A 27,540-nucleotide genomic window follows, 5' to 3' on the forward strand; every position below is an offset into this window, starting at 1 on the left:
TTCATTTTTTTCCCGCTACCCTCCCTCGTAATGTTGAAATTTTTTTTGCCGAGGTTGAATCATATCGAAAGAAATTACTGTCAATAAACTAAGATATTGTTTGAAACATGTCAGAACAAATCAACTGGAATCATTGCTATCATAATAATATAAATTTAACGTAAATGCATACGGTACACTAGTGGGGGCCCCGGCCGAAAGGTCCGTTCTCTGGAAGCCCTAGATGGCATAGCAGAGCGGGGTCCCCTGTTTCGTACGGTACACTAGTGCAACCTAGGTTGCGTTCGACGAGTTTGACCAGGAGCTACCGGTTAGTTAATCACGTGACAGCTAATGATCACGTGCTCCAATCAACCAATCAACTGCTTAGAATGGTAACCGCTATGGTAACTGGTTGACAGGGAGATTAAAGGGAAGGAGATAAATCTTTACTATGCAGAAGTGGCAACGTTTGTTCACTTTTTCCAGAGAGCGCTGTATGTGCACCGCTCCCGTCAATCGCAGCAGATCAATGTAAATGATGCTAAGTTTCTCATTTTTTAGAGGCAGCTATTAAAGCAAAATAAAGAAAAAACTGCTGGAAATTGGTTGTAATAAGGGGCCAATATAGTGGACGATGTACGGCTTTCGTCTACAGAAAGTTAGCGCAGTATTTTGATGGAAAAATTTATTTTATTTTTCGTCACCAACTAGCCGAATTCGTCTGCTATTAATATTGCGCTGTGCGATGTTTTATTTTTTACGAGTGTGAATGTTTCTATTCCTGAAAATAATTGACGAAATGAGAATGTAGTAGAAATTAATTACGTAAATGCTTCTTTTAATTATAGTTGTAAATTTCCTGACATGCTTCGAGAACTAATTAAAGCGAAACAATTTTTTGCTTTCACGACCTTTCCCAAACAGCACAAATCGTCTCAAAATCGTAGAAGTAATGTAACATCAACGTGATCACATGTACCGAAATCCTCTGAAATTCGTCGAGAACTGGTTGATAAAACAGCAAAATGTCCGCCCAGCACAGCGATTTTACGTGAAATCGCTGTAGATATGATATGACTTTCAACATTTTTGGGAGCAATTATCAACGTTTTTCGGATGCTTACAAAATATCAACGATATTTCTATGTTGGTTATATTGTGCTCTGGAGTAGTTTTCAACGAATTTTAGAGTTTAAATGGATTTATCTACTAATATTAGATGAACTAACAACCTGTTTCAGAGGATTTATCAACGATTTTCTCATGTGTTTGTGTCACGAAATATCTACATAAATTGCATCTTGATAAATTAATTACCAATAATTTATAGACTGTTTGCACACTTTTTGAAAGTCTTAAAAACTTTTTACCGTCAAACAGTAATATACTTAAGATTTTTTAAAAAATCATTTGAATAAAATTCAAATTTGGAACATAAATCAATAAAATAATTAAGAAAGACAAGAAAAATGAAATAATTTTTAAATTAATTTCAAATATAAATAAATATGTATTTTTTATTTTAATAATTTAAGAAAAAATGGCTAATGTTAGCTATTTTTAGCATTTTAAAAAGTAATTTTAAAGATTTAAGACTTCCAAGAAACATGCCAGCAATCTATGAATCATTGATAACCTATTTTGTGTTCATATTTAAGTAGACAATAAACCATTTCTTTTGTATGCACAATTCACAAATTTTATTCCAGCAATAATCTGAACAAAAAAACAAAATAATAATAATAATAACAATAATAATAATAATATGAGAATTTTTAATTCAAAGCTATCTCTACGTCGTTCTTGACGATCAGAACATTGTTTCTTGAATTTAGAAAACATAGTTTAAAAAAACTTTAAAAGCAGGCAATTACTTACTTCACGTTGATACAAGAAATCGCTAATTCATTTACACACTCACGCTCGCAACAATACACAACCCGACAACTGACAACGTGGAAACATAGTCAGTAAATAGCCGTTTTTCTAAACTGAAATTGTTGCGCATGAGCAGATTAAAGTTTTCAGACATGCAAAAACTCGTCAAAATGATTACAAAAATTAGAGATACGCTATATACTATAAATGTAAACTTTCAAACATATTTTGGATTTATTTTGAAACCTGTGCCAATTTCGTACTTTTGTCAACCATATTTGGAAAAGCCCAACTACGTGAGGAAATCTACATCGCGTCGATATCCGTTTGTGATATGTCATGAGTTTTGCACCAGTTCAACGATATAACAACAAATATTGGAAGATCTGTGCTGTCTGGGTTAACAGAAAAAAATAAATGTTAATGTTCTATTCATTTAACTTCAAGCTGATATTGATTGTAATAATTTTATTCACGTGTTTACTCACTGCTTAAACAGAATTGTTATCATTATTTTTTTTATTATCATTGCATTTTTTTCTACAACCAAATCGAAAAAAAATCGGGAAACCTTTTTCATTTAAAAAATACACATGATTATTTTCAACAGAAAACCCCACAAACTATCTCAAAAAAGCGTTCCAAGGTATAATTTTTTTGAATGAATAAGGTTTCTCGATTTTTTTTCCATTTGGTTGTCGAAAAAAATGCAATCTGTTTAAGCAGTGAGTAAACACGTGAATAAAATTATTATAATTAATATCAGCTTGAAGTTAAGTGAATAGAACATTAACATTTATTTTTATCTGTTGAAGGTCGTGAAAGCAAAAAATTATTTCGCTTTAATTAGTTCTCGAAACATGTCACGAAATTTACAACTAATTATAAAAAGGATTTACGTAATTAATTCTACTACATTCTCATTTCGTCAATTCGGAACTCCAGCGCTCGAATACGCTACCTTGCGGTGATTTATAAAACTGCGAATGCACCTAAAACTTTGCCACGTTGCGTTCCATGTGTTTCTGTTGACGTAAACACAGGCAGTTTGTTCTGAGTATTTATTAACGCATTCGATGTGTCTTAGTTTGCTTTCAGCTACAGAAATTAATTCGTCCCTTAGTAGTATTCTCGAGCTCCTCAAAATAATGTTAGTTTTCATTATTTCCTTAATAATAGGTGAAAGCGAAAATTCTGGATTAACAAACTTGGATAACGTTATACCAGGTAATATTTTTTATTGTTTTGTATGAATTTGTAAGAATATGGGTTTTTTTTTTATCTTAAATTAATTTAACTAATCATATTTTACAGCAGCATTTAGTTGGAATGGACAGTATGCAAAATATTTTCTTGAATATATTATCGTAGAACAAAATGAATAACCGAGAAAGAATTTACTTTATTCCTTTTATTCTCAGCTGAAAGGTTTCGCCAAATTTGTGTAGGGTTATAATTCTATAGTATAGTGCGAGCAGAGTAGCCTTGGCGAGATTTCGCGTTTTTAGTTAAACCATTTTTAATTTTTATCATGAGTGGAATAAAATGGTAGTAAGATTACAGAATTCGATAAGTGAAAAGAAATAATGGTCAATCAACTGAAAAGAAAACTACCACCATATATACGTGAGAATTTTGTTGATGATTTGCATAACATGACAATTAAATCGTAACTCAGAAATTAGAAAATTCGAAACAGAAAATTTTTAAATTAACCGATTCGGGAATTCGAGAGAAATAACTCAGCCAACAAATGCAAAACAATAAGCGCTAGCCAAGCAAGGCAAAGAAGTATCATCTTCTTTCGATAACAATTTGTAATGTCATATTGAATTTTCTAGCATTAATTGTTATTCTTGTCAGGCCACAATTATTATTTAGTTTTATCAAGAATTGATAAATATCGAATTCAACATCGTGGAAATAGCTGCTTAGAACTACGAACTACGTAGTTTGCATTAATCTTTGACGTTTAGTAATGCTTCTTGAATTCTCATTTCTTTCTACGTGGGCCAGAATATCCACAAGACTTTGAAAATTAATTTAAAAAGAATAAAGCGAAAAAATCATACGTACGAACAAAAATCACAAAACTTTTAGCATTTTCTTCGTTACCATGTGCGTTTGTTTTGGTTTTTAAGTCCGCCATTAGACAGTGACTTCAGTGCCCCCTATAGTTCGTTGGAGTTGCGAATTATTTACAGGAATAGAAACATTCCAACTCGTAAAAAATAAAACATAGCAGACGAATTCGGCAAGTTGGTGATGAAAAATAAAATAAATTTTTCCATCAAAATACTGCGCTAACTTCCTGTGGACGAAAGCCGTACATCGTCCACTATATTGTCCCTTTATTACAACCAATTTCCAGTAGCTTTTTCTTTTTTTGCTTTAATAGCTGCCTCTAAAAAAATGAGAAACTTAGCATCATTTACATTGATCTGCTGCGATTGTCGGGAGCGGTGCACATATAGCGCCCTCTAGAAATAGTGAACAAACGTTGCCACTTCTACACTAGCAATCCCGTAGGACATTTCTCTCCTTCTTCCTACTCCGTGCTGGTTGATCGTAGAACGCCCGGTTAGTAACCAGTTACTTACTGGTAGACTGGTGAGTTTTGTCGAACGCAACCCCATGTTGTCGTAATAAGGCTGAATAATCTCCACGGCTATTGAACCGGTTCAATCGGCTGAATAGCCACAGCCTCTTCATATGATTGTTAGGAAGTAAACAGTGTGATGTGAACCTGTGCCGTGTTACATTTAAATCTACACGATGCTTAATTTATTTTTTGTACTATTTATTTTTCTATTAAGTGTTTTTAATTCCTATTTATGTGATGATATTTTAGGTTGTGGTGGATACGTAAAATCAGATTTTGACATAAATTATTCCAGAGTGGAAGTAAAGCTGTAAATATATATTATACTATCTTTTATAAGTATTTTAAAGTTTTTCAAATTAAAAAGAATATCTTGTTCTAGATCTGTGGTTATAGCATGTTTTTTTTCCGTGTTTTGTTCTTCACGTGAGTGTTTAGTAGCTTAAATGATTTATTGTCCTGCTTGGTTATGAGTATAGACTGGCCTAATTTCATTTAAGATCGTATTTACTAAATTGATTTTGATAATTTTACAGTAACGTGGGATTCGACATAAACTTGCCTCCAAAAAGGCACCCAATCCTCCCCCCCCCCTTCTGTACTTTAGTTGAATTACCAGGGTTGGAAAATCAAACTTTTATGGACAATCCCACATTGCTGTTTCCCCACTTTGAAGTTGGAACACTTGTTGAAACATGCTCATGTTTTTAAAAGTTCTTCTAAATTTTCGTATAAGCTCTAGATAAGATTAATGTGAAATTAATTAAAAATATTTTTTTGAGTTGAGTTTTATATTCTGAAATATCTTGTAAAAAAATCATGCCAGTGGCCGGGTCACTGACAGGGGAGGGCAGCAGGAGCAAAATCTCCACACCATGACACCTCCACAAAAGGACATTTTAGGAGAGATATTATGGGTATGAATTTAGTGTTGAGGTCACATTCTGATATTTTGCACTGGTTCGGTAAAGTTTTTTGTGGTCAGAAGCAACTAGCCTAGTCAGAAACTAGGGGCCCTTTGGGGGACTTGCTAGGAATATGAGTAGTATGAATTTTATTAGTGTCATGGAGGGAGGGGATTTGGTGACCAAACTGACAAGGGTTGCCTTGGATCTTAGCGACCCTGTTTGTGGTATAGTCCATCTCAGTCAAAGAATGGAAGATCAAATTGTAGGCATAAAAGTTGTCAAAAAGGTATATTTGTGTATATCAAACGGTCAGGGTGAAATTGCCTAAATGAAGATTATTTCAGTATCAATAAAATAGATTTTGTTAAAAAGGTTTTTTGCATCTTTTGATATCTGAGAATGTTTTTATAAGACATACAAATAAATTTGTGATCCTATGCATCCTAGCAAATTTTCATAGCTCCTAAATGTTTCTATGCAATCATAACTGTCTGATTTTTAGCCTACTGTTTTGAAATTATGCAATTTTTACTCAAAATGTTCCTCTTTTTAACTTTTTCCCCGCTACCCATTCCAATTAAAAATTTGCTAGATTGAAAAAACAAATTTCTTAAAGGACAAAACAAGCATTTGTGCACAGAAAGGTCATTAAATATTTCCATGCTTCACAACAACACATTTACAGTCATTGCATGATCTTAGTTAGATAGGTCCATCATTTTAAATTTGTTTACCGGTGAAGGGTGGAGGGCAAATGGTATACGTTCAATGCAACTGTATAAAGCACGACAAAACCCACTCCTCTTTCATGTAAGCGCGTTAATTTCTCAAAGTATGGGGGTGGGGCAAACGGTATAAATCCAATGCAGATTATATTTAAAGAAAAAGAAACACCATTGCATGTATAAAGATCTTAATTTACTCAAAGCAGAGTAAGAGCAGTTGACTTGTGCGGATCCCCTAAGTGATGAGCCTGATCTTATGGTTGTAGAATTTACTGAAGGTTCTATAATATGGGAGTACACATTAATGTTAAGGTCATGAAAAAGTATAACTGCTGTCCTTTGTAAGTACACAGCAGGTCCCCTTCAAAGCGGACACTACCAGGACAAACATTGGTGTCCGTAACAGAGAGGTATCCGCAGGAGAGGGTTTGGAACTGATGTGATATACCCCACCCTTGGCGACTTTTTCCTGTTGGCGCCAAGAAAGCGTCGCCAAGAAAACGATGTATGACGACATATGTCATACATCGTTCTTAGCGATGCTTTTTTAGCGCCAACAGGAAAAAATCAGATAAAAAAACATGATCAAAGCACTTCAGAACACAATATATATAAAAACAACATAAAAGCACAACAAAAAACATCACAAACATATGCTTCAAAAATGTACAGGGCCGTGGTTTTTCGTAAACATATTAAAATACAATTAAATAAATTATTGTATTAATTACAAGTCGAAATGAATGCATTAATTTTTTTTCATCATTTCTCCGGGATACCAGCCCTCGGTCTCATAGTACTTTCGTAATGAGACCCCTGCCTCGGTCTCATTACGAAAGTACTATGAGACCTCTGGCTCGCCAGTTATCCCTCCGACTGTTAATATACATTACAGTCGGAGTATGATCACAGTTATGTATATTTATGTATAGTATGCATATTCATGTGTATGTACACCCAAGGGTGGCTCCTTCCGTTCAGTGTACAATAATGACACAGTTATAAGTGTGAAATATGCACCATTATTGTGCAGATTTATTAATAAAATTCAGCATTTTTAAGAGTACAACCGAAAGAACTTTCAATTGTTAACATAAAATTCAGTACCTAAAGGAGGCACGTTAATAGAATGTCTAAATAATTCGTGGCATCGATAAGAATTAACTTTTAGAACAAAATAACCGTACTATTTCTGTAAAATTAATTTACATACAGTAAAAATAAAGTTAAAAACTACAAGAACCCCTCAAGGATTTGTAAAAACAAAGAATTTTGGAAGTGAGAGGTTTTTTTTGAATTCTAAAATAAAGAACTTACCTTTTTATATGGTATTGTGGCATAGTACGCTTTCTGTCAATGGATGCCACTGTTTCCCACACTTTTTACTCATTCCCACACTTCGAAGCCAGCTGCATCGAATTCTTTCAAATCCATAAAATACTATGTTCCGCCCCCAAGCTGACCTTTGGTCGTTTTGGCTCAAGTTTAACATTCCGTTCCCAGGATGGCCACCTGCATCCATGGACCAGCTGCATCCTTGGGAAAGGAGTGAGAGAATCCCCGTTTGTTTTCCAAGAAAAGGGGAGATGAATTTAGCGGGGGCTGGGGCGCGGCTGACTTGGAAACGAGGAGAACGATCAAAAACTTTGGAGAGGTCAGTCATGCTTTCTGGCTCTCCAGATATCTGTCTAGCTACGAATCAATAGTATTTGTCTAAATCTTGTAAATAGCTGTGTAAATAAAATGTTAAGTTTACCCCTGGTAACTTCTTGCTTTACCACTCAGCAGGCCACACATACTACCAACACGCCACAGCTATATAAATTTTGGTGGCAGCGGTGGGATTTTAGTTAGATAGAAAATGAGAGTTTTTCGTCTCCCTTCTCTGTATTAAAGAAAGGCAATCTTTCATTGAGAAGTTGTGTTGCTGCAGCCTAGCTGCGGAAAAAGAAAGATCGACCCCCGATCTTATTTTATGGTCAGTTTTTATGACTTCGCTCCTGCTTCCTTGCTCCGGCGTAAAGGACCTCCTGCTGGTTTCTTCTGTTGAATGGAGAAGATCGACCCCGATCTTGATGAGAAGTCATTAGACTGTGTGAAAAGAACGCCCTGCGGATCTGTTGAGAAAAACGGAACTTCGTAGTCGTCTCACGATTATCCTGATCTCTGGGACATATTTTTTTCGAAAGATTCGAAATTTTTTTCTGGCCAACCTGGCTGATGTGTGTGTGCGAAGTGTTCCAGTGGCGATCCTTGCCTGTTGCATTGTTCCTACGGCTACCCTAGCTGATTGTGTTGTTCCTGGGCTATTCCTGTCGATTGTGTGACGCTGTGACATGCGTTAAGGAGACATCCTGTTCTCCGGGGAAATTTGTGAACAAAATTATTTGTGAGGCCAACTTGGTCTGATTCTGGTCGGAACGTCCGTTTCTGAACAGTGTATTTATCCGCGCAGTTGGTTATCTCCAAGGAATGTGATACTTAGAACAAACTGACTCAATTTTCGCGAGTGCTATGTGATGTGATCGGTTAAGTTGCATTGGATTACCTTGAAGCAGTGCCAGGGTGCAGCCAGCGTAAGTTTTTTTTTCTTATTGTTGGTTGTGAATAGCTTGTTGGTAAAAATTCAAAACAGTGCATTTGCTTGTTTACATCAGATTGAATTGTTTAATTATTTTGTGCTTTGCTGTTTGTTCTAATGCTTTTCATATAACTTTAATTTTATGCCGCGTAAACACTCTTGTGTGTGTGTGTTTTTTTTTTTTTTTTTTTTTTTTAAGTTACTGAAAGAGTTTTGTTCATTGTAAATTGCATTTTATTTTAACATGGCATTTTTGATAAAAGTTAAGAAGGTGGACCTTGAAAAACTCGCAACAGAGTTCGGGGTACAATTTACTTCCAAAATACGGAAGCTGGATTTAATAAAACAAATTACCGAATGTACGGATTATGAGGAAGAGCTAGCTCAGACTCTTTTAGAGGAAATTGTTCAAACGAGGGATAAGAAAGAGAAAGATGAAAGGGATAGAATTGAGCGAGAAGAAAGGGATAAAGAGAGAGAGGAAAAGAATAAAGAGAGAGAAGAAAAGGACAAACAACGTGCTTTTGAACTTGCAATGCGCACAAGCACGAATGGGGGAACAGCAAATTCTTCTACTAGAGTAATTCAATCAAGTATTCACAATTTAATACCTAAATTTGATTCCTCCCAAAGTGATATTTGTCTCTACTTAGTCATGTTCGAACGGCAAGTTAGACGCGCAGGCATCGAGGAAAGTGATTGGGTATCACATTTAATTCCATTACTGCCCTTAGAAATAGCGCAGCTAATAGCGCGTGAATCAGATGAGGATGCTGAAAATTATTCTTTTGTTAAAAATTTGCTTTTAAAGCGGTTTAAGTTAAGTGCCGAAAGCTTCCGAAAAAAATTCGTTCAGCACCAAAAACGTGACGATAGTACCTGGAAAGACTATGTTTTTGAGCTTAGAAACTATCTAAATGAATGGATTGACAGTCTAGAGGTTAATAATTTTGAAAATTTAAAAGACCTTATGATTACGGATCAAATGAAAAAAAGAGCCCCATCGGAAGCGAAAGAACACTTCCTAGATGATTGGTCAACGATTAAAAACTCCTCGAAGTTAGCAGACATGCTTGACAACTATGATGAAGTGAGGAAATTTAGAAATCCAAACTCGGAAAAAAAGAAAGACAAGAATAATTTGCCTAAAAAGACGGAGCTTAAAAACGAAAGCAATAAACCCCAAAACAGATTCCCTTCCGATAGAGTAAGCAGCAGTTTTGAGAGGCGGAGACCCCTGCGGTGCTTTGGGTGTAGCAGCGAGACCCATTTGTGGCCGACTTGTCCCAAGAATAAAAAGAATGCTGGATTCCCCGCGGCGGAAGAAAAAGTCAATCGCTTGAAAAATCTCGCTGGAGAAGAGCTATTAGCTCCTTTCATTTATGAGGGAACTGTGAATTCTTTTCCCATTCGTATTCTTCGGGACAGTGGTAGCTCCATTGACTTGGTTTGCCGAAAATATGTAAATCATAGCGAATTTACGGGGGAAAATGTTTGGTTACAAACCCCTTTAGATAAAAATCAAGTTTGTTTACCCCTCGCCAATGTTTACTTAGAAGGTAAATTTGGGAAAGTGAAAACTAAGGCGGCAGTCATAAGTGACGAATTAGATCAAGGGAGATATTTATTAGGAAATAGAACTGCGCTTTTGTTAGGTGACGGTTTCGAAAATAAATTATCGAACGGAGATGTTTTAAATGCTGTAACTACACGTGCTCAGTCTCGCGAAAAACAAAGTTTTGAAGGTAAAAATCCTTCTGAGGAATATAAGGTTCCTTTGGACAATGCTCCAATTTTTCCCGCAACGCCTTTGGAAAACGTAGAAATTCCTGAAGTAGAAATAAATGCGCCAGAATTATCGTTAGCCAGGATAAGTCCTGAGGAATTCAAGTCAGCGCAGATGGAGTGCCCCACTCTTAAGCCGCTCTATGAGTTAGCGGGAAAAAGCACCGGTTTAAAAGGAAAGGGTTATTATTGTCTTGAAAATGGAATATTGTTTAGGTTTCAGGAAGATCACATGAAGAACACTAGAAAGTTAGTGGTTGTCCCGGAAAGTTTGAGAAATAAAATACTTACCCTTTGTCATGAGGGCACCTCTGCACATGTGGGAATGACAAAGTCTAAGGACAAATTGAGTCAATACTTTTTCTGGCCTGGTTGCCATAAGCAAATGGAAAAGTTTATCCAAGCTTGCGATGAATGTCAGAGAGCAGGGAAGCCTACTGATAAAAAGAAAGCCCCTTTGAAACTAGTTCCAATTATTCAAGAGGTATTTTTTAGAATCAACTTTGATGCGACTGGCCCACTGCCTATAACGCCAAGTGGTAATAGATATATAATCACTGCAATATGTATGTCATCTAAATATCCCGAAGCGATACCTGTAGCTGATCTAGGGTCTGCCACAGTTATAGATGCATTATTAAACATTTTTAGCCGTATGGGTTTTCCACATGAGGTACAGTGTGATCAGGGTAGATCATTTACTAGTGCCCTAACAACTGAATTTTTCGAGCGTTTTGGCATTAACGTCAGTCATAGCTCTGTTAGCCACCCGCAGTCAAACCCCATTGAACGATTTCATCGAACAGTTAAGAGGCTTTTGCGGGCTATTTGTTTAGAAAGTGGTTCGGATTGGGAAAAAAGTCTTCCCCTGGCTTTATTAGCCTTAAGGACCGTTACTCATGAAAGTCTGGGATTTTCACCCGCGGAGTTAGTTTTTGGCAGAAATCTCCGAACTCCGGAGACCCTATTATATGAGCAATGGGTTGAACCCGAAGAATTAAATCAACCGGTTACTGAATATGTGTTTGATTTAATAAATAGGTTAAAAAGATGTCAAGAAACAGCTTTTAAAACGGTCGAGTCTTTGCAAGAAAAACGGAAAACATGGTATGATAGAAACACCGTTAAACGGGAATTTAAAGAAGGCGATCAAGTTTTAATTTTTGCGACTTCCAAACCTAACAAATTAGCACCACAATGGATAGGTCCAGGAACTATTCTAAGCAAATTATCAGAAACCAATTATGTGGTTGGTTTAAATGGGAAAAGGGAGAGGTCACAGATTTACCATGTGAATATGTTAAAACCATACTATAAACGTGCGGAACTTGTAAATTTTCTGGCATTTGATGAATGTAGTGGAAAATTAGCAGATCAAGATATAGATTTTCCGTACATAGAATACAACCCTACCATTTATGATTTCGAGGATATTTGCCGCACAAATGAACTAGCCGAACGTTTACAGACTGAACAAATATTGCAACTTAGAGATTTATTGGATAAATATGCTAAGAGTTTTTCAAATGACCCTGGTTTAGCCGATGTAGTCGTACATGACATAGAGCTAGTTAGTGATCAGGTCATTCGGTCTAAACCGTACAGAATGTCTCATAGACAAAATGAAATCTTACGAGGGGAAATACAACGGATGTTGGACTTGAAAATAATAGAGGTGGGAGAGTCGGATTATGTTTCGCCGATGATTTTAGTTGAGGCTCCAGGCAAAGACCCCAGGGCTTGTGTAGACTACCGCCGATTAAATAAAGTTATCCGCACCGAGTTTTACCCTCTTCCAAATATAGAAGAAAGAGTTGAAAGTGTCTCGTCGGCTAAATATATTTCGGTATTGGACTTGTCAAAAGGGTATTGGCAGATTCCCCTAAGCTCTAAGGCTCAAAGACTTGCTGCTTTTGTTACAAATTTTGGAACTTACAGACCCCTGAGGATGCCCTTCGGGCTTAAGAACGCCCCGTTTTTTTTCAGTAAGATGATGTCCCTTTTACTAAAAGATTGTGAGAAATTTGCTCTACCTTACTTGGATGATGTGGCAATTTTCTCGGATTCATGGGAAGAGCACCTTGAGCACCTTGATTGTGTACTAAAAAGAATTACTAAAGCGAAGCTCACAATTAAACCCTCAAAATGTAAATTTGCTCAAAATCATGTTAAATATTTGGGTCACATGGTCGGGAATGGTTTCCGAACGCCGTCAGAGGCTAAAATTCTAAGTGTTTTGAATTTTCCAACTCCTCAAACAAAAACTGAAATTCGGGCATTTTTGGGACTTGCCGGGTATTACAGCAGATATATTAAGATGTATTCTGTTATAGCTGCACCTTTAACTGACGCTTTGAAGGGTAAGACGAAACGTGAAGCGATTACATGGACCGTGGACTGCGAGAAGGCATTTCAAGAACTAAAAACAAAGTTAACCAACAAACCCGTGTTATACGCTCCAGATTTTAAAAGAGAATTCATTGTACAGACAGATGCTTCAGATGTTGGGATGGGGGTAGTGCTTACTCAGATAAGTGATACAAAAGAAGAGCATCCGATACTTTTCCTCAGTAAAAAATTTTCAGACTTAGAAAAAAGGTACGGTACAACTGAAAAAGAGTGTGCCAGCATAATCTTCGCTATTAAGAAGCTACACTATTACCTCGACGGGCAGGCTTTTCAGATCATTACAGATCATAATTCTCTGGTTTGGCTTGACAAGAACGCTAGTTCCAATCCCAGGCTAATGCGTTGGGCATTGGCTTTACAGCCATATAATTTCACGGTATCCCATCGTCCTGGGAAGGAAAATAAAAATGCTGACTCATTAAGTCGGGCACCCCTCCCCTAACTCTAAGGTCAAACAAACATGAACCACAAAGTTCACTTTTTGTCTTTGTTTTTGTACTTAGGTATAAATGTGTTAAACAAGAATTTTGTTCCTAAAACTGTTTTTATCATGCCTGTATGAAATAGTTGAAAATTTTTAAATTTTGGTTTTGTGCATGTACAAGTTTTACTTAATGTATTAAGTATGTTATCATTTGTGATTGATTATGTTCGTCAAATGACAAATGATTGATTAATGATTTTTCAGGGTTTTTTGAAGTGTAAATTGGTTGAAAATTATTTTAGTGTCATTACTAAAAATCTGAAAATGTGTTAACTGTGCACTTTTAAAGCAACTGCACTGGTCACGTTATTATGCTATTCATCTTAGATATTTTGAAATTTAAATTTAAACTAAAATTTTGAAATTTTAAATGTGTTAAGATCAGACAAGCTGTTTATTTTTGTATCACAACCAACTTATAGGAAAGAAATGCTTGATGTTTTGATATGCATTTGCATTAGGTATTATTGTTTAATTTGTTAATGGATTTGAAAGTTCTAAAGGGGGGAGGAGTTGTGGCATAGTACGCTTTCTGTCAATGGATGCCACTGTTTCCCACACTTTTTACTCATTCCCACGCTTCGAAGCCAGCTGCATCGAATTCTTTCAAATCCATAAAATACTATGTTCCGCCCCCAAGCTGACCTTTGGTCGTTTTGGCTCAAGTTTAACATTCCGTTCCCAGGATGGCCACCTGCATCCATGGACCAGCTGCATCCTTGGGAAAGGAGTGAGAGAATCCCCGTTTGTTTTCCAAGAAAAGGGGAGATGAATTTAGCGGGGGCTGGGGCGCGGCTGACTTGGAAACGAGGAGAACGATAAAAAACTTTGGAGAGGTCAGTCATGCTTTCTGGCTCTCCAGATATCTGTCTAGCTACGAATCAATAGTATTTGTCTAAATCTTGTAAATAGCTGTGTAAATAAAATGTTAAGTTTACCCCTGGTAACTTCTTGCTTTACCACTCAGCAGGCCACACATACTACCAACACGCCACAGTATAAATATTCACACTCAGTCTAAAACAATACATCATATGACAATGGCACGTTACAGATACACACCACGTTGGAGTTAACTTTTAATTAACCTTCAAGTTTGAAGAAACTGGCATTTTCTAATGTTTTTACTTCAAAACACAACTACTGAATCTAAACTAACACAAAATAAGCATTCCTGTAAGGTATATTGCACAAAACAACACGTATCTCTCCTGCGTAAAACCAAGTAAAGAACCCAAGTAAACAAGTTCGAACAAGTTTGCCTTCGCGTTGCCAACCACAGGTTAGTTTCACCAGGGATGCCATGCTTAAAAATTTATCGCCTCATTGGCGAGAAAAATATTTCAATTTTGTGCAAAAAATCGGATGTCGCCAAATGGGGGGGGGGGGGGGGGGGTATATCACATCTGTACCGAGGGTTTTTAAAATTTTATTTGTTTATTCATTTCTTCTCTTTATAATATAGTCTTATGTCTCCATAAATTTTTAATTTACTAATTCTTTAAATGTATATATGTAATAAATAACTCTATTTTATCAGTTTAAGTTACATCAAGTTCCGTTTCTGTACCTTACTTGGTGCACCAACGATTGTAAACTTTCGGATTCATCATTGTCATAAAATTTTCAACTCTGGCTTATCCTTTTTTGATTCTGACGCAATGAAAGCAAGTTACTATTGTTTCAGTTTTATCCTCTGCCAAACGTACTTCACACAGCTGATCTCATCCAAAACATTAACAGGTTTGAGCACTTCGCTGCCAGTTTTTCATCTTATTGATCAAATGCATTAAATCTAGCAATCTGATGATATTTGAAGACTTAATTTTGGCATCCATAAGTTTACATTTCGACGTTGTATTTGCTAACAAGAGGATGGTCTCTATATTGTTTACAAATGTGTTTGAAATCGAATCGCTTTGATCCATAGAGAAAGCAACATGCCCCTTTTTTTCCAGCAAAAACTTATCCAAAATCGCAAGCCCCACTCATCCAGGCTCTTTCACTTGAATACCAGTCAACTGGTATGCTTTAAATCCAGACCTTTAAAGCACCGGAGTCTGGCTGCTTTTCGAATAACAACGGGTTTTGATTTCAATGAAAAACATTGTTAAACGTCTCTAGAAAATTTCTCACCAGAGCAGCTTTCTGTCCATTAAGACAAGAGTTTTATCCTGTCTAACTCTAAAAGAAGTGGGTTCCATCAACTTTATAAATGTTCCAAACTTTCTAGTGAAATACACCGTCAGCTCAGTCATTCCAGCCGAAGAAGTTTCGTGCTTATTAGCACTCATCAGCCCGGCATAGGAAGTGACTGAGCTGGAGGTGGAAAACCTCGTAAGGAAACCAAGAGTGCCTAGCTAATAATGAATTAGCACTGACCAGACGAGTGACCAAAGCAATGGTTTGGTTCAACTCGAAGATTGAAGGCAAGGCATGGTATTTTCATTAAGTTACTGCCCTATAGCCTGGCTAAGGCAGAAATACATGAAATATACACTGCCAGCTCAGTCATTCCAGCCGAGGGCTGCAATTTCGTGCTTATAAGCACTCATCAGCCCGGCATAGGAAATGATGTGGAAGTGCAGTCCTCGGCTGGAATGACTGAGCTGGCGGTGTATTTCATGTATTTCTGTCTTAGCCCTGGCTATAGGGCGGTAACTTAATGAAAAAACTTTATTTTATTCTTGAAAATAGTTTTTTTATTCCTGAATTCAGTTGTCCACAAAAAATAAAAATCCATGTAAATGGCTTCCAAAATAGTGTCAGTATTTGAGGGTGTCTGTACAAGAAACATTTCTAATACATTAGGCTCAATGCATTACTGCCGGGGAATTAAAAACTAATAAGAGGGGTGTCCATTAGGAGGGGTTCTACTGTATTTCATTTTCTTGCATTTATGTTAGTGAAATGTTATGTAAAGTTGTTGCTGAAAGTAAATCAACAGCTTTTCTCAAAGTTTTTAATCTCTTCAATATATTTCACCTTGTCAATGTTATGTTTTTTAGCTACACAAAGCATGGCAGCTTGAAATATCACACAGATTGTGCACCTCACAATGGTTACTATTTGATTCCAATCTATGACAAAGGGGACTACATCTTGAAGATTGAACCTCCAGCAGGGTGGAGCTTTGAACCAAGTGCTGTACCAGTGCATGTTGATGGTGTATCAGATCCATGTAGTTTGAACAAAGATATAAATTTCATCTTCAAAGGCTTTATGGTTTCCGGTCAAGTAAGTATTTATTATTTCTTATATTTAATTTCATAAAAGATGGAGTTCTTCAGCAAGAACTTTTGCTGATGTAAAGATTTCTTTTTTTTTTTTTTTTGCATTGTTAGTGACAATCCAGATAGCATGTGTTGCTCTCCGTGCATTGGTAGATCAAGTTGTGGGAGCTCCAAGCAAAAAAAGTTACAAGGCTTGCCTACAAGTTGGCAGATCTCTTATTAGGCACCTCATGCTACACCTCATTGCAACATGCACCTCATGCTACATAATTTGTAGCACCTCATGCTACAAATTATCCCATTGAAGCATGAAAGAGTTTAAAACTCATTTGGGGGGGGGGATTCTACTTTATTAGTAAATGATTTGTAAAGCACGTCTCCCATTCCCTACTGTTTGGAAACCTTTCCTTTAATGAATTTTTTTTCGGTCTGTGACGATTTTCCTAGGTACAGATGTCCTTGCTGTTTTCCGCTGATGTAACGTTTCCGATTTTGATCACTTCCAGTCTATTTACTCATCCCCATCTTTCCTTTTATCGTTCACTTGTCTATCGTTTGACCTTGATGAAGGAATTTGGTTTTATTACCCCAAAACAGCTGTTTGCAGAGTTTTTTAACTTTTTAATTGATTTTATTTGTTCATTTATACATGTTGTCATATTTTTACTCACAAATTTGAAGATTCTTTTATTCTGGCAATTCATTTTAGAGTATAAATACTTTTATTCAATATTTTTAATGATTGTATAATATTATAATTATTATTTCAAATAAATCTAAAGAAGTTCTTCTGCCCTTATATAGAAGTTTGGTAAGACCTCATTTGGAGTATGCTGTTCAGTTTTGGTCTCCTTATCTTAAGAAAGACATTAATGTATTGGAAAGGGTTCAAAGGCGGGCTACAAGGCTAATAAGTGGACTTTCCCACTTAGACTATGATTCCAGGCTCAGAAGGCTTAAAATGTACAGTCTTGAGCAAAGAAGAGACCGAGGGGACATGATTCAGCTGTTTAAATTTATTAAAACGAAACATGTTACGGGACTGAAGTTTAGCACTGAAAACAGGACAAGGGGTCATTGTTTTAAGCTATTTAAATCTCAGGCTAACATGGATATTAGGAAAAATTATTATTTTAGCAGGGTAGTGGAACCTTGGAACAGCTTACCGGAAGAGGTGGTAATGAGCAAAGGAGTAGACAGTTTTAAGAGGGCCATTGATCTTCACTGGGGATTGTAAATTGACTAGGACCAGTCTAGCTGGGCCCAGAGCCTGTTGCTGGTCGTCACTTTTGTATTTGTATTTGTATTTTTAATGAATATAATAAGTGTATTATTGTGTATGATATCAGAGATTTTTTAGAGAAAAAAACATTGTATAAATTTATGTTTTAACTGTTGTGTAGATTTAAATTTTTTCATGACCTTTTCCCAGAAAAAAAAAGGACAGTGACAATATTTTTTTTTTCTTTCTCAAAAATAAAGGAAATTCACAAAAATATTTTGTTCTTTCACAAAACAGAGAGCCAAAAAATAAAAACCTAGATTGACTCTTGAGTATGTTGTGATCAAGGATTTTATATTTTGACTAACTGTTGTTTAGAAAAAGCATGTAACTACATGCATGTTCTTTACACAATTTTAACTTGTCCTCTCTGTTTCTCAGGTTCTGAGCCACAACAAGAAAAATGGACCAGCTGGCATACAGCTACAGCTCAAAAGCTCTGATGGAACAATACTAAATGAAACCATTAGCTCAGAAGGTGGGCACTACAGTTTCCCCAAAATCTATCCAGGAAAATACATCATTGAAGCACATCATCCCACATGGTTATTTGATCAAGGAACTGAAACCATCCACGTGATGGACAACTTGAAGACTGGGAACAAAATTGTCATCGCTGGCTATGATGTTAGTGGTTCAGTTGCTAGTGATGGTCAAGCGATCCAAGGTGTAAATTTTCTCCTGTTTTCTAATGACATTCAAAAGGTTCCACGAGGCTGTTCCCCTGAGAAGGTTAAAGGTTACAGTCAAGTCTTGAATGTTCCCTATCTTTGCCATGTTACTTCCAGTCAAGATGGGAAGTTTGTTTTCCCCTCATTGCCCCCGGGAAATTACAAGCTTGTACCATTTTACAAGGGAGAACACATCGAGTTTGATGTTTCTCCACCAGAAATAAATATTGAAGTGAATGAAGGGAGTTATCAAATTAAAGAAAGTTTCCAGGTAAGATATGTTCTCAATACTATTTACTGCAATTTTTTCCATGATTATAAAAACATTCTATAATAACTTTTGTGTTTAAAAAAATCACTATGTAATTGTAATAGTATGCTTTGATGCAGAAATTTCCTGTGTGATCATAATTTCTTCTTTACTGATTTCATTTTAGACAAAAAAAAAATGAAATTTGATTAAATACTCAAAAATACACAGAGGGTTGAAATTCTGTTTTTTTTTTTTTTTTTTTTCTATTTTACTGCTTTAGTTCATTTTCTCTTGTTATGTTTCTGAAAAAACTTCAGAAAAGTACTTTAAAGTGGGTTTAAAGCTTACTGTCTGACCGCGGATTGTATGGAAAGACAAACATCTGTTTTACAGCCGGAAATGGACGAATCTGTTATTTTTTACCGATGTCAGCATTTGCAGAAGCAGAATCTCATTCAAATAAGCGGAATACGCGCATCAAATTTTTACCTTTCCCCCTTATTCACATAGATTCGTCTTATCTGGACGTTTGAAAATTCTATGCAATCCGTGGTTGGACAGTACACTTTTTGCTTTACTTACTTATGGGCTTATATAAAACTTATACTTTCATTTAAATCATGAGATTAAAATATCTCTGAATGCAAGTAATTGAAAAAACTTTTATTTTAACATAAGAGAAACTCATGCATGTAATTCATGCCTATTTTAGGTTCAAGGATTCAGTGTTAGTGGTTGGATTGGTACAAGGTCGAAAGGAAGAAGCTTGCCAGGCGTTGATGTCTTCATTGATGGCGAAATTCATGGAACTTCAGATGCTAGAGGAATATATCACTTGGAAAACATGAGAGCCGGAACATATAAGCTGGACATGAAAAAAGACTTGATGCTCTTCGATACAGTTGAAATGAAAATAAACCCCAATACGCCCAGACTCCCCGATATTTACGTAAGCAAATTTTCAATTTGTGGCCAAGTCTTAATTGATGAATATCCTGTGGGTTTAGACAAAGTCAATAGAAATTTGCAACTCAGAGCACTAAGTTCCAAGGAACAGTTTATAGTTCCTGTTACTTCAACCGGCTCGTTCTGTTACAATGCTAAACCAGGGAAATATGAGCTTGAAGTGGTTGTTTCGGAAGCTGAAGCCAGTTTTGGGCTTAAGTTTTTCCCGGAGAAACACGCAATTGAAATAAGCGATGAGCCCATTTTGAACATAGATTTCAAACAGTTCCGAGCTGAAGTGAAGGGCAAAGTGAAATGTCTTCAGAGTTGCCAAGACATAATGCTTGATCTCGCCCCATTGTCTCACGACAGACCACATTTAAAAGTAGCTGTTGCTAGCGACGGTTCTTTTGAGTTTGAAAAATGTTTACCTGGAAATTACATATTGACTCTGGTGAAAGATGATTGGTGTTTTCAATCTAAAACAATTAAATTCACTATAATTGATAAAGACATCCTTAATCTCGAGCTGAGCCAGATTGGATTTCAAGCTTCTATTTTATTGACGCATGCTTCATCCTTCAAAGTTAAATATCCGTCTGGAGAATTTCACATTGTAGAACTCCAAACGTCAAAGAATGTTTTGTGCCTTCCGGAAAAAGGAATATATGAATTTGCCCCAGGTGGTTGTCACATGTATAAAAAGGATGTTTTTAAATTTGACACTAATAATCCAACGGAATTGATTTTGACACCATCGAAGCATTTAGTTACCGGAACGATCATTACTGAACTTAACGTCACCGACATCAAAGTGCATGTAAAAAAGCAAACAAGTGAGGTGGAGGATGTCATTTCTTTGCAAGAGCCAGTAGGCAAGAAGGGAGAATATTATAAATATACATTTTCAGTCTTCCTTCAGCCAAATTCAGAAGTAGAATTGAAGGTGACGTCCAAACAGCTGCTGTTCCGGCCCGTCACTTCTGTCATCAAAGTTGACGATGATTGTCTGGAAAATGCCGTAGAAATAGTGGGCAAGATGGGTTTGTTCCTAAATGGTTCTGTGACGCCACCAATCGAAGGGGCTAATATTAAAGTATATTTCAAAGAACCTTATGAGTTGTATGCAGAAACGAAAACAGATAAAGATGGAAATTTTCTTGTTGGGCCCTTGGAGAACATTACTGATTATATTGTCACTGCCGAAGTGGAGGGCTATGTGTTTTCGCCAGCAGATAAAATAGGCCACTTTAATGCTTTCAAGCTGGCTTCAATAGTTGTGGAAGTGGAAAATGAAGATGGGGCTCCATTAGCTGGTGTTTTATTATCTTTGAGTGGTGGTACTGACTATCGTAAAAATAGTGTCACTCAGAAAAATGGAAGACTGTCATTTTTAGACTTGGGACCTGGACAGTATTTTCTCAGGCCTATGCTGAAAGAGTTTAGTTTTGATCCTGCATCTAAGATGATTGATATAAAAGAGGGGACGCAAGAGGCCATCAAAATCAAGTAAATATTTAAATGTTTATTCTTAACCAAATTATTATTAGTTTACTAGGGGGGCTATCACCCTCTGCTTGCTACTGCTCACCAACCCTCGGGAACTGCAAGCAGCTATTTGGATTGGTTCAGAATCTGAATCTGCCTCTTTCTGCGTTTCAGTACCTTACTTGGTGGCCAAAATCTCAAGTATCAAAGTATTCTCCACTATTAGTTACTTAATTTAACTTCAAATGATTTTTCTAAAATATATAGCAATGGTATAACAATGAGTTTCCAGTATTATTTTAATCTATTATAAACTACAACATTTGATCTATTTCAGCCTTTGCTTGTGTTAAATGTCAATTATGAAATCCATGATTTTTTTAAATTATTGGCTGCTACGTCACATCATTAGACTTTCATAATGCAGTAAAAAAATTATTACATGAGTAAAATTTAAATAAATATTGAAAAAAAAAAGTTTAATATTTTTAAAAGCCTTTTTTGTGAGATTGTCAAATGGTAGTCTTGATTTTTGCTACCAGTATAAGGTTAATTATTTACAATTTATACGAGGGTGCCCATTCCCCTTTAAAAGCGATAGTCCAACTCCCCAATTTCTATGAATCATCTCACAAGAATAAGAGCCCCCAAAAGGAAAAAAGACCTTAAAATCCTCAGGTAGAAAGATGGTTGAAATTTATTTTTTCAAAATCGTGTATAGTTATTTTGCCCAAATGTACAGGGCGTGCCCATCATTTTCAACCATCATCAACCAAAATCACTAATTTTGGAGGGGGGAGGGGGGCTCCCTCTCAAATTTTTCTCAACCCTCTTTTCCTTTTGTATTTTTTAGCTCTCTTTTTTATTTTATTTATTTATTTAAATATGTTTTATTTATTTTTATTATTATTATTTTATTAGAAAAGTTCTGACTTCTAATGACATACACATACATGCACACACAAACTAAATAAATAGGTGAAATAAAATATAAACAGAATAAAATTAATTAAAACAAATAATTTAAATTAAAAGTAAATCAATAAATAAATTAACGTAAATTAATTTTTAAAAAATAAAAAATCCTCCAAAAACTTTGATGGCGCTACTTGCGCCATAATCCCCCCTGCAAATGTAGATTATATGTTGTTGACGAAAGGCAATTTTAATGACTAATTTCATTTTAGAGGTAAACGAGTCGCCTACAGTGTTTATGGCACCGTGACTTCTTTGACTGGGGAAGCAGAAGTGGGTATAGCAGTTGAAGCCGTTGGCTTACCCAGTGGATCATGCAGCCAGTACCAAGAGGAAGCCATTAGTGAACAAGGTGGTGCGTTCAGGATACGGGGTCTGCAGCCAGAATGTGAATATAAGTTGCACCTGAAGCCAAATACTGAAGTCAATCAGCACATTGAGCGTGCCACACCGAAGGAGCTGCATTTAAAAGTTTGTATTAGATTTTAAAATTTATACTACAGCTTAGCATTGAAATTCGGGACTCTGCAAGACCACGCCCTTTTTGGATTTAGAATTTTTATGATATTCAAATAACATGCAAAATACAAGTTATGTCTAACATATTTGGGATCCCTTGGGATCATGTTTTTTTTTTTTTGAAAAGCAATGGGATCAAAAGTGTTCTAAGGGAGGATTCATTTTAATCAGTGTATTTTTTAAAATTCAGTACTAGTTCTTGTAAATTTTAAAAGCTGTAAAATAGTCCAAAGCTTATTGTTATTATAGCTTAATTAGCATGCTTACCAGCGTATAAGTTTCTTGCTACTTTTATTTGTCAAAGTACGGTGATTGCATACATTTTTTTCCCCTTGAACTAATCATGGTTTGCAACCAATCGATTGGTAAGTTGCTATTTTTTTAGCAATTTTTATTTCCAGAAAAAAAATTCTTGCACATAAGGTGCAGCTGGTTTTAGCAGAAAGAAAGTGACTAATGTAAGGAAATAGGGTGTAATATTAAAATTGAGGACAGAAAAGTATGAATAATTTTTTTTTTTCCAGATTAAGTCTAGTCATTTTTAGCGGGAAGGGTCCTGGCTTAGGGAAAATAAAATTAGAATTGAAACAAAAGTAATCTTTCTTTTCCAAAAATTTTGATCATTAAGGAGGGCAATTTAATATTTGAAATATGTGTTAATTCTAAATGAGAGATTATACTCTTTTGAAAAACTGATTAACTTTGTATTGTAAAAAAGCAGATTTTGTTGTGGTAGCTGAAATTATACTTAGTTCTGTCTTCACAAATTCAAAATAATGTTTCAGGTTACAAATGGCGACATCACTGGTGTGCGACTTATAGTTTTTCGCTATTATGGTCAACTGGATGTTGGTGGCAATGTCATAACTAGTCAAGAATATTTGCAAACTTTAAAGGTATTATTTCCGTCTTTTTCTTTCTTAATACATTTTCCTTTAGTAAAACACTACATAAAATATTGGTTGTGATCTAATGACTGACAATTTGACGCACTTTTATTTTGCTAAAAAAAAGCTGAGCACACATAATCAAAAATCTTACACTGACTGATAATGTGCCTGAATTTGGACCAACAGACATGGCATTGGAGCCTTATACCCTATTGACTATACCACTGGGTGGTGCATAAGTATAAAATGAATGAGTGAATTAGCGAATATAGAATGAGGCAGTGACAAGCAAAGGGATGTAAGTGGCAAAATTAAAAATTTGGAGATAAGCAGTACAAATAGTAGGGGAACCTTGCCTTGGGGCAAGAGATAATACTAGTAGCCCTGGTAAGTGCTGCTTACAGCAAGATTTTGAAAAAAAAATTTAACGAAAGCCTACCTAGGACATAATCTTTTCACATGTTTTACTCAAAACTTGAAAATATCCACTTACATTCCTTTGCTTTTCACTGCCTCAATTGAAAGCAACCTCTCTTTTGAGGGTTCCAGAAAAATCTATCCCACTTGTATTTAAATCAAGTTAGAAATTCAGGGGGTTTTTTTTTGTCCTTACACCATTTAACTCATGGGTAACCAGCATATAAAGCACATAGGCCAAATTTCAAAAATGATATTTCCCATCAGACCATTTCTTTTTTTTTTGTTAAAAGACTAAAATGAGCAAACTTGCTACTGCTTCAACCATATTGCCTCTTACCAGCAGAGGAGGTCTTTTTTAAGTTGAGATTTTTCTAAGAAAATGAAACATAATTGCCAATTACAAAATTTTTTAAGCCGGCACCTTGTCTAGTGGTCGGAGCAGTCTGACTGCAATGGACAGGTCCCGGATTCGAATCGCCGCTCAGGCATCGATGTATGTTCTCTCTGCTGTCCTTTCTTTGGTTGATTGTGTTGTGAATGGTTGCACACCCTATAAATAGGTCCTTGTGGTATGCATGTACTGTTTAAGTCAGACTTCACACCAAGTTACGGTACAGTTGGAAAAGTGAAGCAGCACACCCCACATTGTCAGCCTGAGTGGCACACAACAACAATTTTTTAAACAATTGAGGCAGTGAGAAGCAAAGGGATGTAAGTGGATATTTTCAAGTTTTGAGTAAAACGCGTTTAAAGATAACATCCTAAGTAGGCTTTCATTGAAATTTTTTTCTAAATCATGCTAATTTCTAATCAGCAGCAACTACCAGGGCTACTAGCACGATCTCTTGCCCCAAGACAGAGGAGAGGTTCACCTATCAAGTGTACCGGTTATCTCCAAATTTTTAGTTTTGCCACTTACATCCCTTTGCTTCTCACTGCCTCAATTGAAAATATACATGGCAGGCATGCCACATGTATTCCTTGCAAACAATATCATCATTGATCTGAATAATTTTTCATTCTCTTTTTTGTAAATGAAGGTTATAAAATGTATTATTCATAAGTGCTTAATATTGAATAAAATAATTTTTTTAGGTACGTTTGTACAAAGAGGAAGCTCCAGATCAGATCGTTCATTCCATCACCTTGGGACAGAGCAGTTTCTTCTACCTCCCGTCTATGCCCATTGACAACAGACATTATGTTCTACAGCTTGATTCCAGCCTATCCAGCAACTCATTCTTTTTCGAGAAGCCAACAAAGACTTTCGCTGCCAATACATCATTCCACCACTTCATATTTCATTTCCAGCCTCGAGTGAAATCGGTTGAACAAGAAGTCACTCAGGGCTCGGTGCTTGCTTTGCCAGTCGCTGTCATCACTCTTTTCTTGGCATACAATTACTCAAAACTTCTTCCACTCCTCAGCCATTTGTTTTATCTAATATCCACATTCATAAACCCAGCAAAAGCATCCCTGTCATTGGAAACCATGAGTGCAGATAATTTGAGCATGAAAAGAAAAGCTAGGCCTAAGAGGATACAATGATCTAGATAATTTAATAAATTGCTTTACTATTGTTAATTCATGTGTGAAGTTTTAATTATGGTTTATTTTTGGCACCCACACGGCTTTGCCCGTAGTAGAAAATTAAAAGGTCTTTTGTTTCGCCTGTATATTTAAATAATGTATGATGAATTTCTCGCCAATTGACTCTCCCATGTTACGGTTCCACGTTATGATAACTTGGGAATTTACTTGTCCACCTTATGATAATTTTGCTCGGGAAAATGTTCTTAAAGTTGGAATAGAAAAAGAACAAAATCGAATTTTCGAAAAATCGCTTCGAGGTGCACATCCCCATGCTACAAACTAATTCTCTTCCAAATTTCATGAAAATCGGCCGAATGGTCCAGGCACTATGTGCTTCACAGAGATCCGGACAGAGAAACTTTCAGTTTTATTATTAGTAAAGAAGGTCATGAAGATTTGAACCAGTCTGCGCAGTTTTCTTTCTGTGTTTAAAATTGTTTGTACTTTATTAATATAGCCTATCCAGGGGCAGATACAAAAAACCATTTGGGGGGGGGGGGCATGTTGAAAAATGCCTCACCCCCCCCCCCCCCCCCCCGCATAAACAAATCTGCGGGTTTTGGGTACAAAAAATTTCTGAAACTGCTTGGGGTGAATAAAAGGTACCAAATCCACCAGGAATATGGCACTTCATTGGGGGTAAATGTTGTAAATTAATTTCATTAGCAAGGAAACAAAGTAATAGTGATGAAATATTTGAATAATTTATTTCTAAAAATAATTAATGAATTGAAAAGATACTGTAATCGTTTATTTTTTATGCCCATAAAGTGTTTGAACCTAATGAGGATTTAAACTTGTTGAAGGTTTGGGAGGGAGGGTCATGACCCCCCTCCCTCTTTGTATCCATCACCGAGTCTATCTCAAAATGTTCTCTGAAAGCATAGGATTGAAGCATGTAGCTTGGCTATCTCCAATTCCAATTTTTGCATAAATGCCTTGTGATTACCATACTTGGAGCTAACTGACCAATCAGATATTGTATTAACTCTAAATATTGCATTTATGGAAGGAATGGTGTAACATTATTTTACTTTATTTTTTTATCAGAATATCACATTTTGGCCAAGGATTTCTTGCGACTTCGCAAAATGTTCGGCCAAAGTTGCTATACATTTATACACTCATCATTTCAATTATACAGAAACTTGAACACATGTCAATCCCAATTCGGGGACTGGCTAAACTTCAAGTTTTGGCCATGATATACTTGTAGACAGGGGCGTGCACAGAAATTTTGGCCCCCCCCCCTCCATATTGTTTATTCCTACATTTCACCCCTAATTTTTAAAATATTGGGCCCCCCTCCATGTACGCCCCACTTGAAGATATAAAATGATGTAAGATGCAATAACAAGTCAAAGGTTTGGAAAAAAATCGGCTGTTTGCATACCATACATACAGGCATATAATTGAATACATATTTGTGCATGTATTCAGTCTAATCCCTGCTTTAATGAAGTTGAAGAGAAAAGAAAAATATATTTTTTTGTAGCTAAAATTTTTTAAACCAAAATTACTAACTCAATGTTAATATCAGTTGTCGATCTAGGAGTCATAGAGTTATTATAGAATTGTTGCTGTAACTGTTTTCGCCAAAACAGGATTCGATTGTATGAATATTCAGAAATATTTTTAATGCCTCTAGAAGTGTATTTCATGCACTGAAACTTGGAAATAGTCTCAAAAAAGATTGTATTATCAGCAAAAATTCTTGGCAAATGGATTTTTTTTTTTTTTTTTTTTTTTTGGCCCTATCATGAGAAAAACCTTTTTTAATTTTGCAAAATGTTGCACATGGCTATTTTCCATAAAATTCTTAGAATCTGCTTTTATACGATGGAAATTATCATTATTATGATCTTCATTGCTTTCATCCTTGGAAAAAGACCCTAGCACTATTTCTGTATATATCCT

At 35.9% G+C, this 27,540-nt stretch overlaps 1 protein-coding gene across 1 annotated transcript; it reads left to right on the forward strand.

Annotated features, from left to right (window-relative positions):
• Positions 1 to 4,588: 4,588 nt before the first annotated feature.
• Positions 4,589 to 25,612, forward strand: LOC129229210 (BOS complex subunit NOMO3-like). The gene is made up of 7 exons (XM_054863472.1): positions 4,589 to 4,772; positions 16,363 to 16,591; positions 18,251 to 18,811; positions 19,506 to 21,247; positions 22,414 to 22,672; positions 23,506 to 23,616; positions 25,126 to 25,612. The coding sequence occupies exons 1-7, from the start codon at positions 4,636 to 4,638 to the stop codon at positions 25,576 to 25,578; spliced, it is 3,492 nt and encodes a 1,163-aa protein (XP_054719447.1). The 5' UTR covers positions 4,589 to 4,635; the 3' UTR covers positions 25,579 to 25,612.
• Positions 25,613 to 27,540: the final 1,928 nt, after the last annotated feature.

Source organism: Uloborus diversus, chromosome 9 (genome assembly GCF_026930045.1).
Source record: "Uloborus diversus isolate 005 chromosome 9, Udiv.v.3.1, whole genome shotgun sequence".
NCBI lineage: Eukaryota > Metazoa > Arthropoda > Arachnida > Araneae > Uloboridae > Uloborus > Uloborus diversus.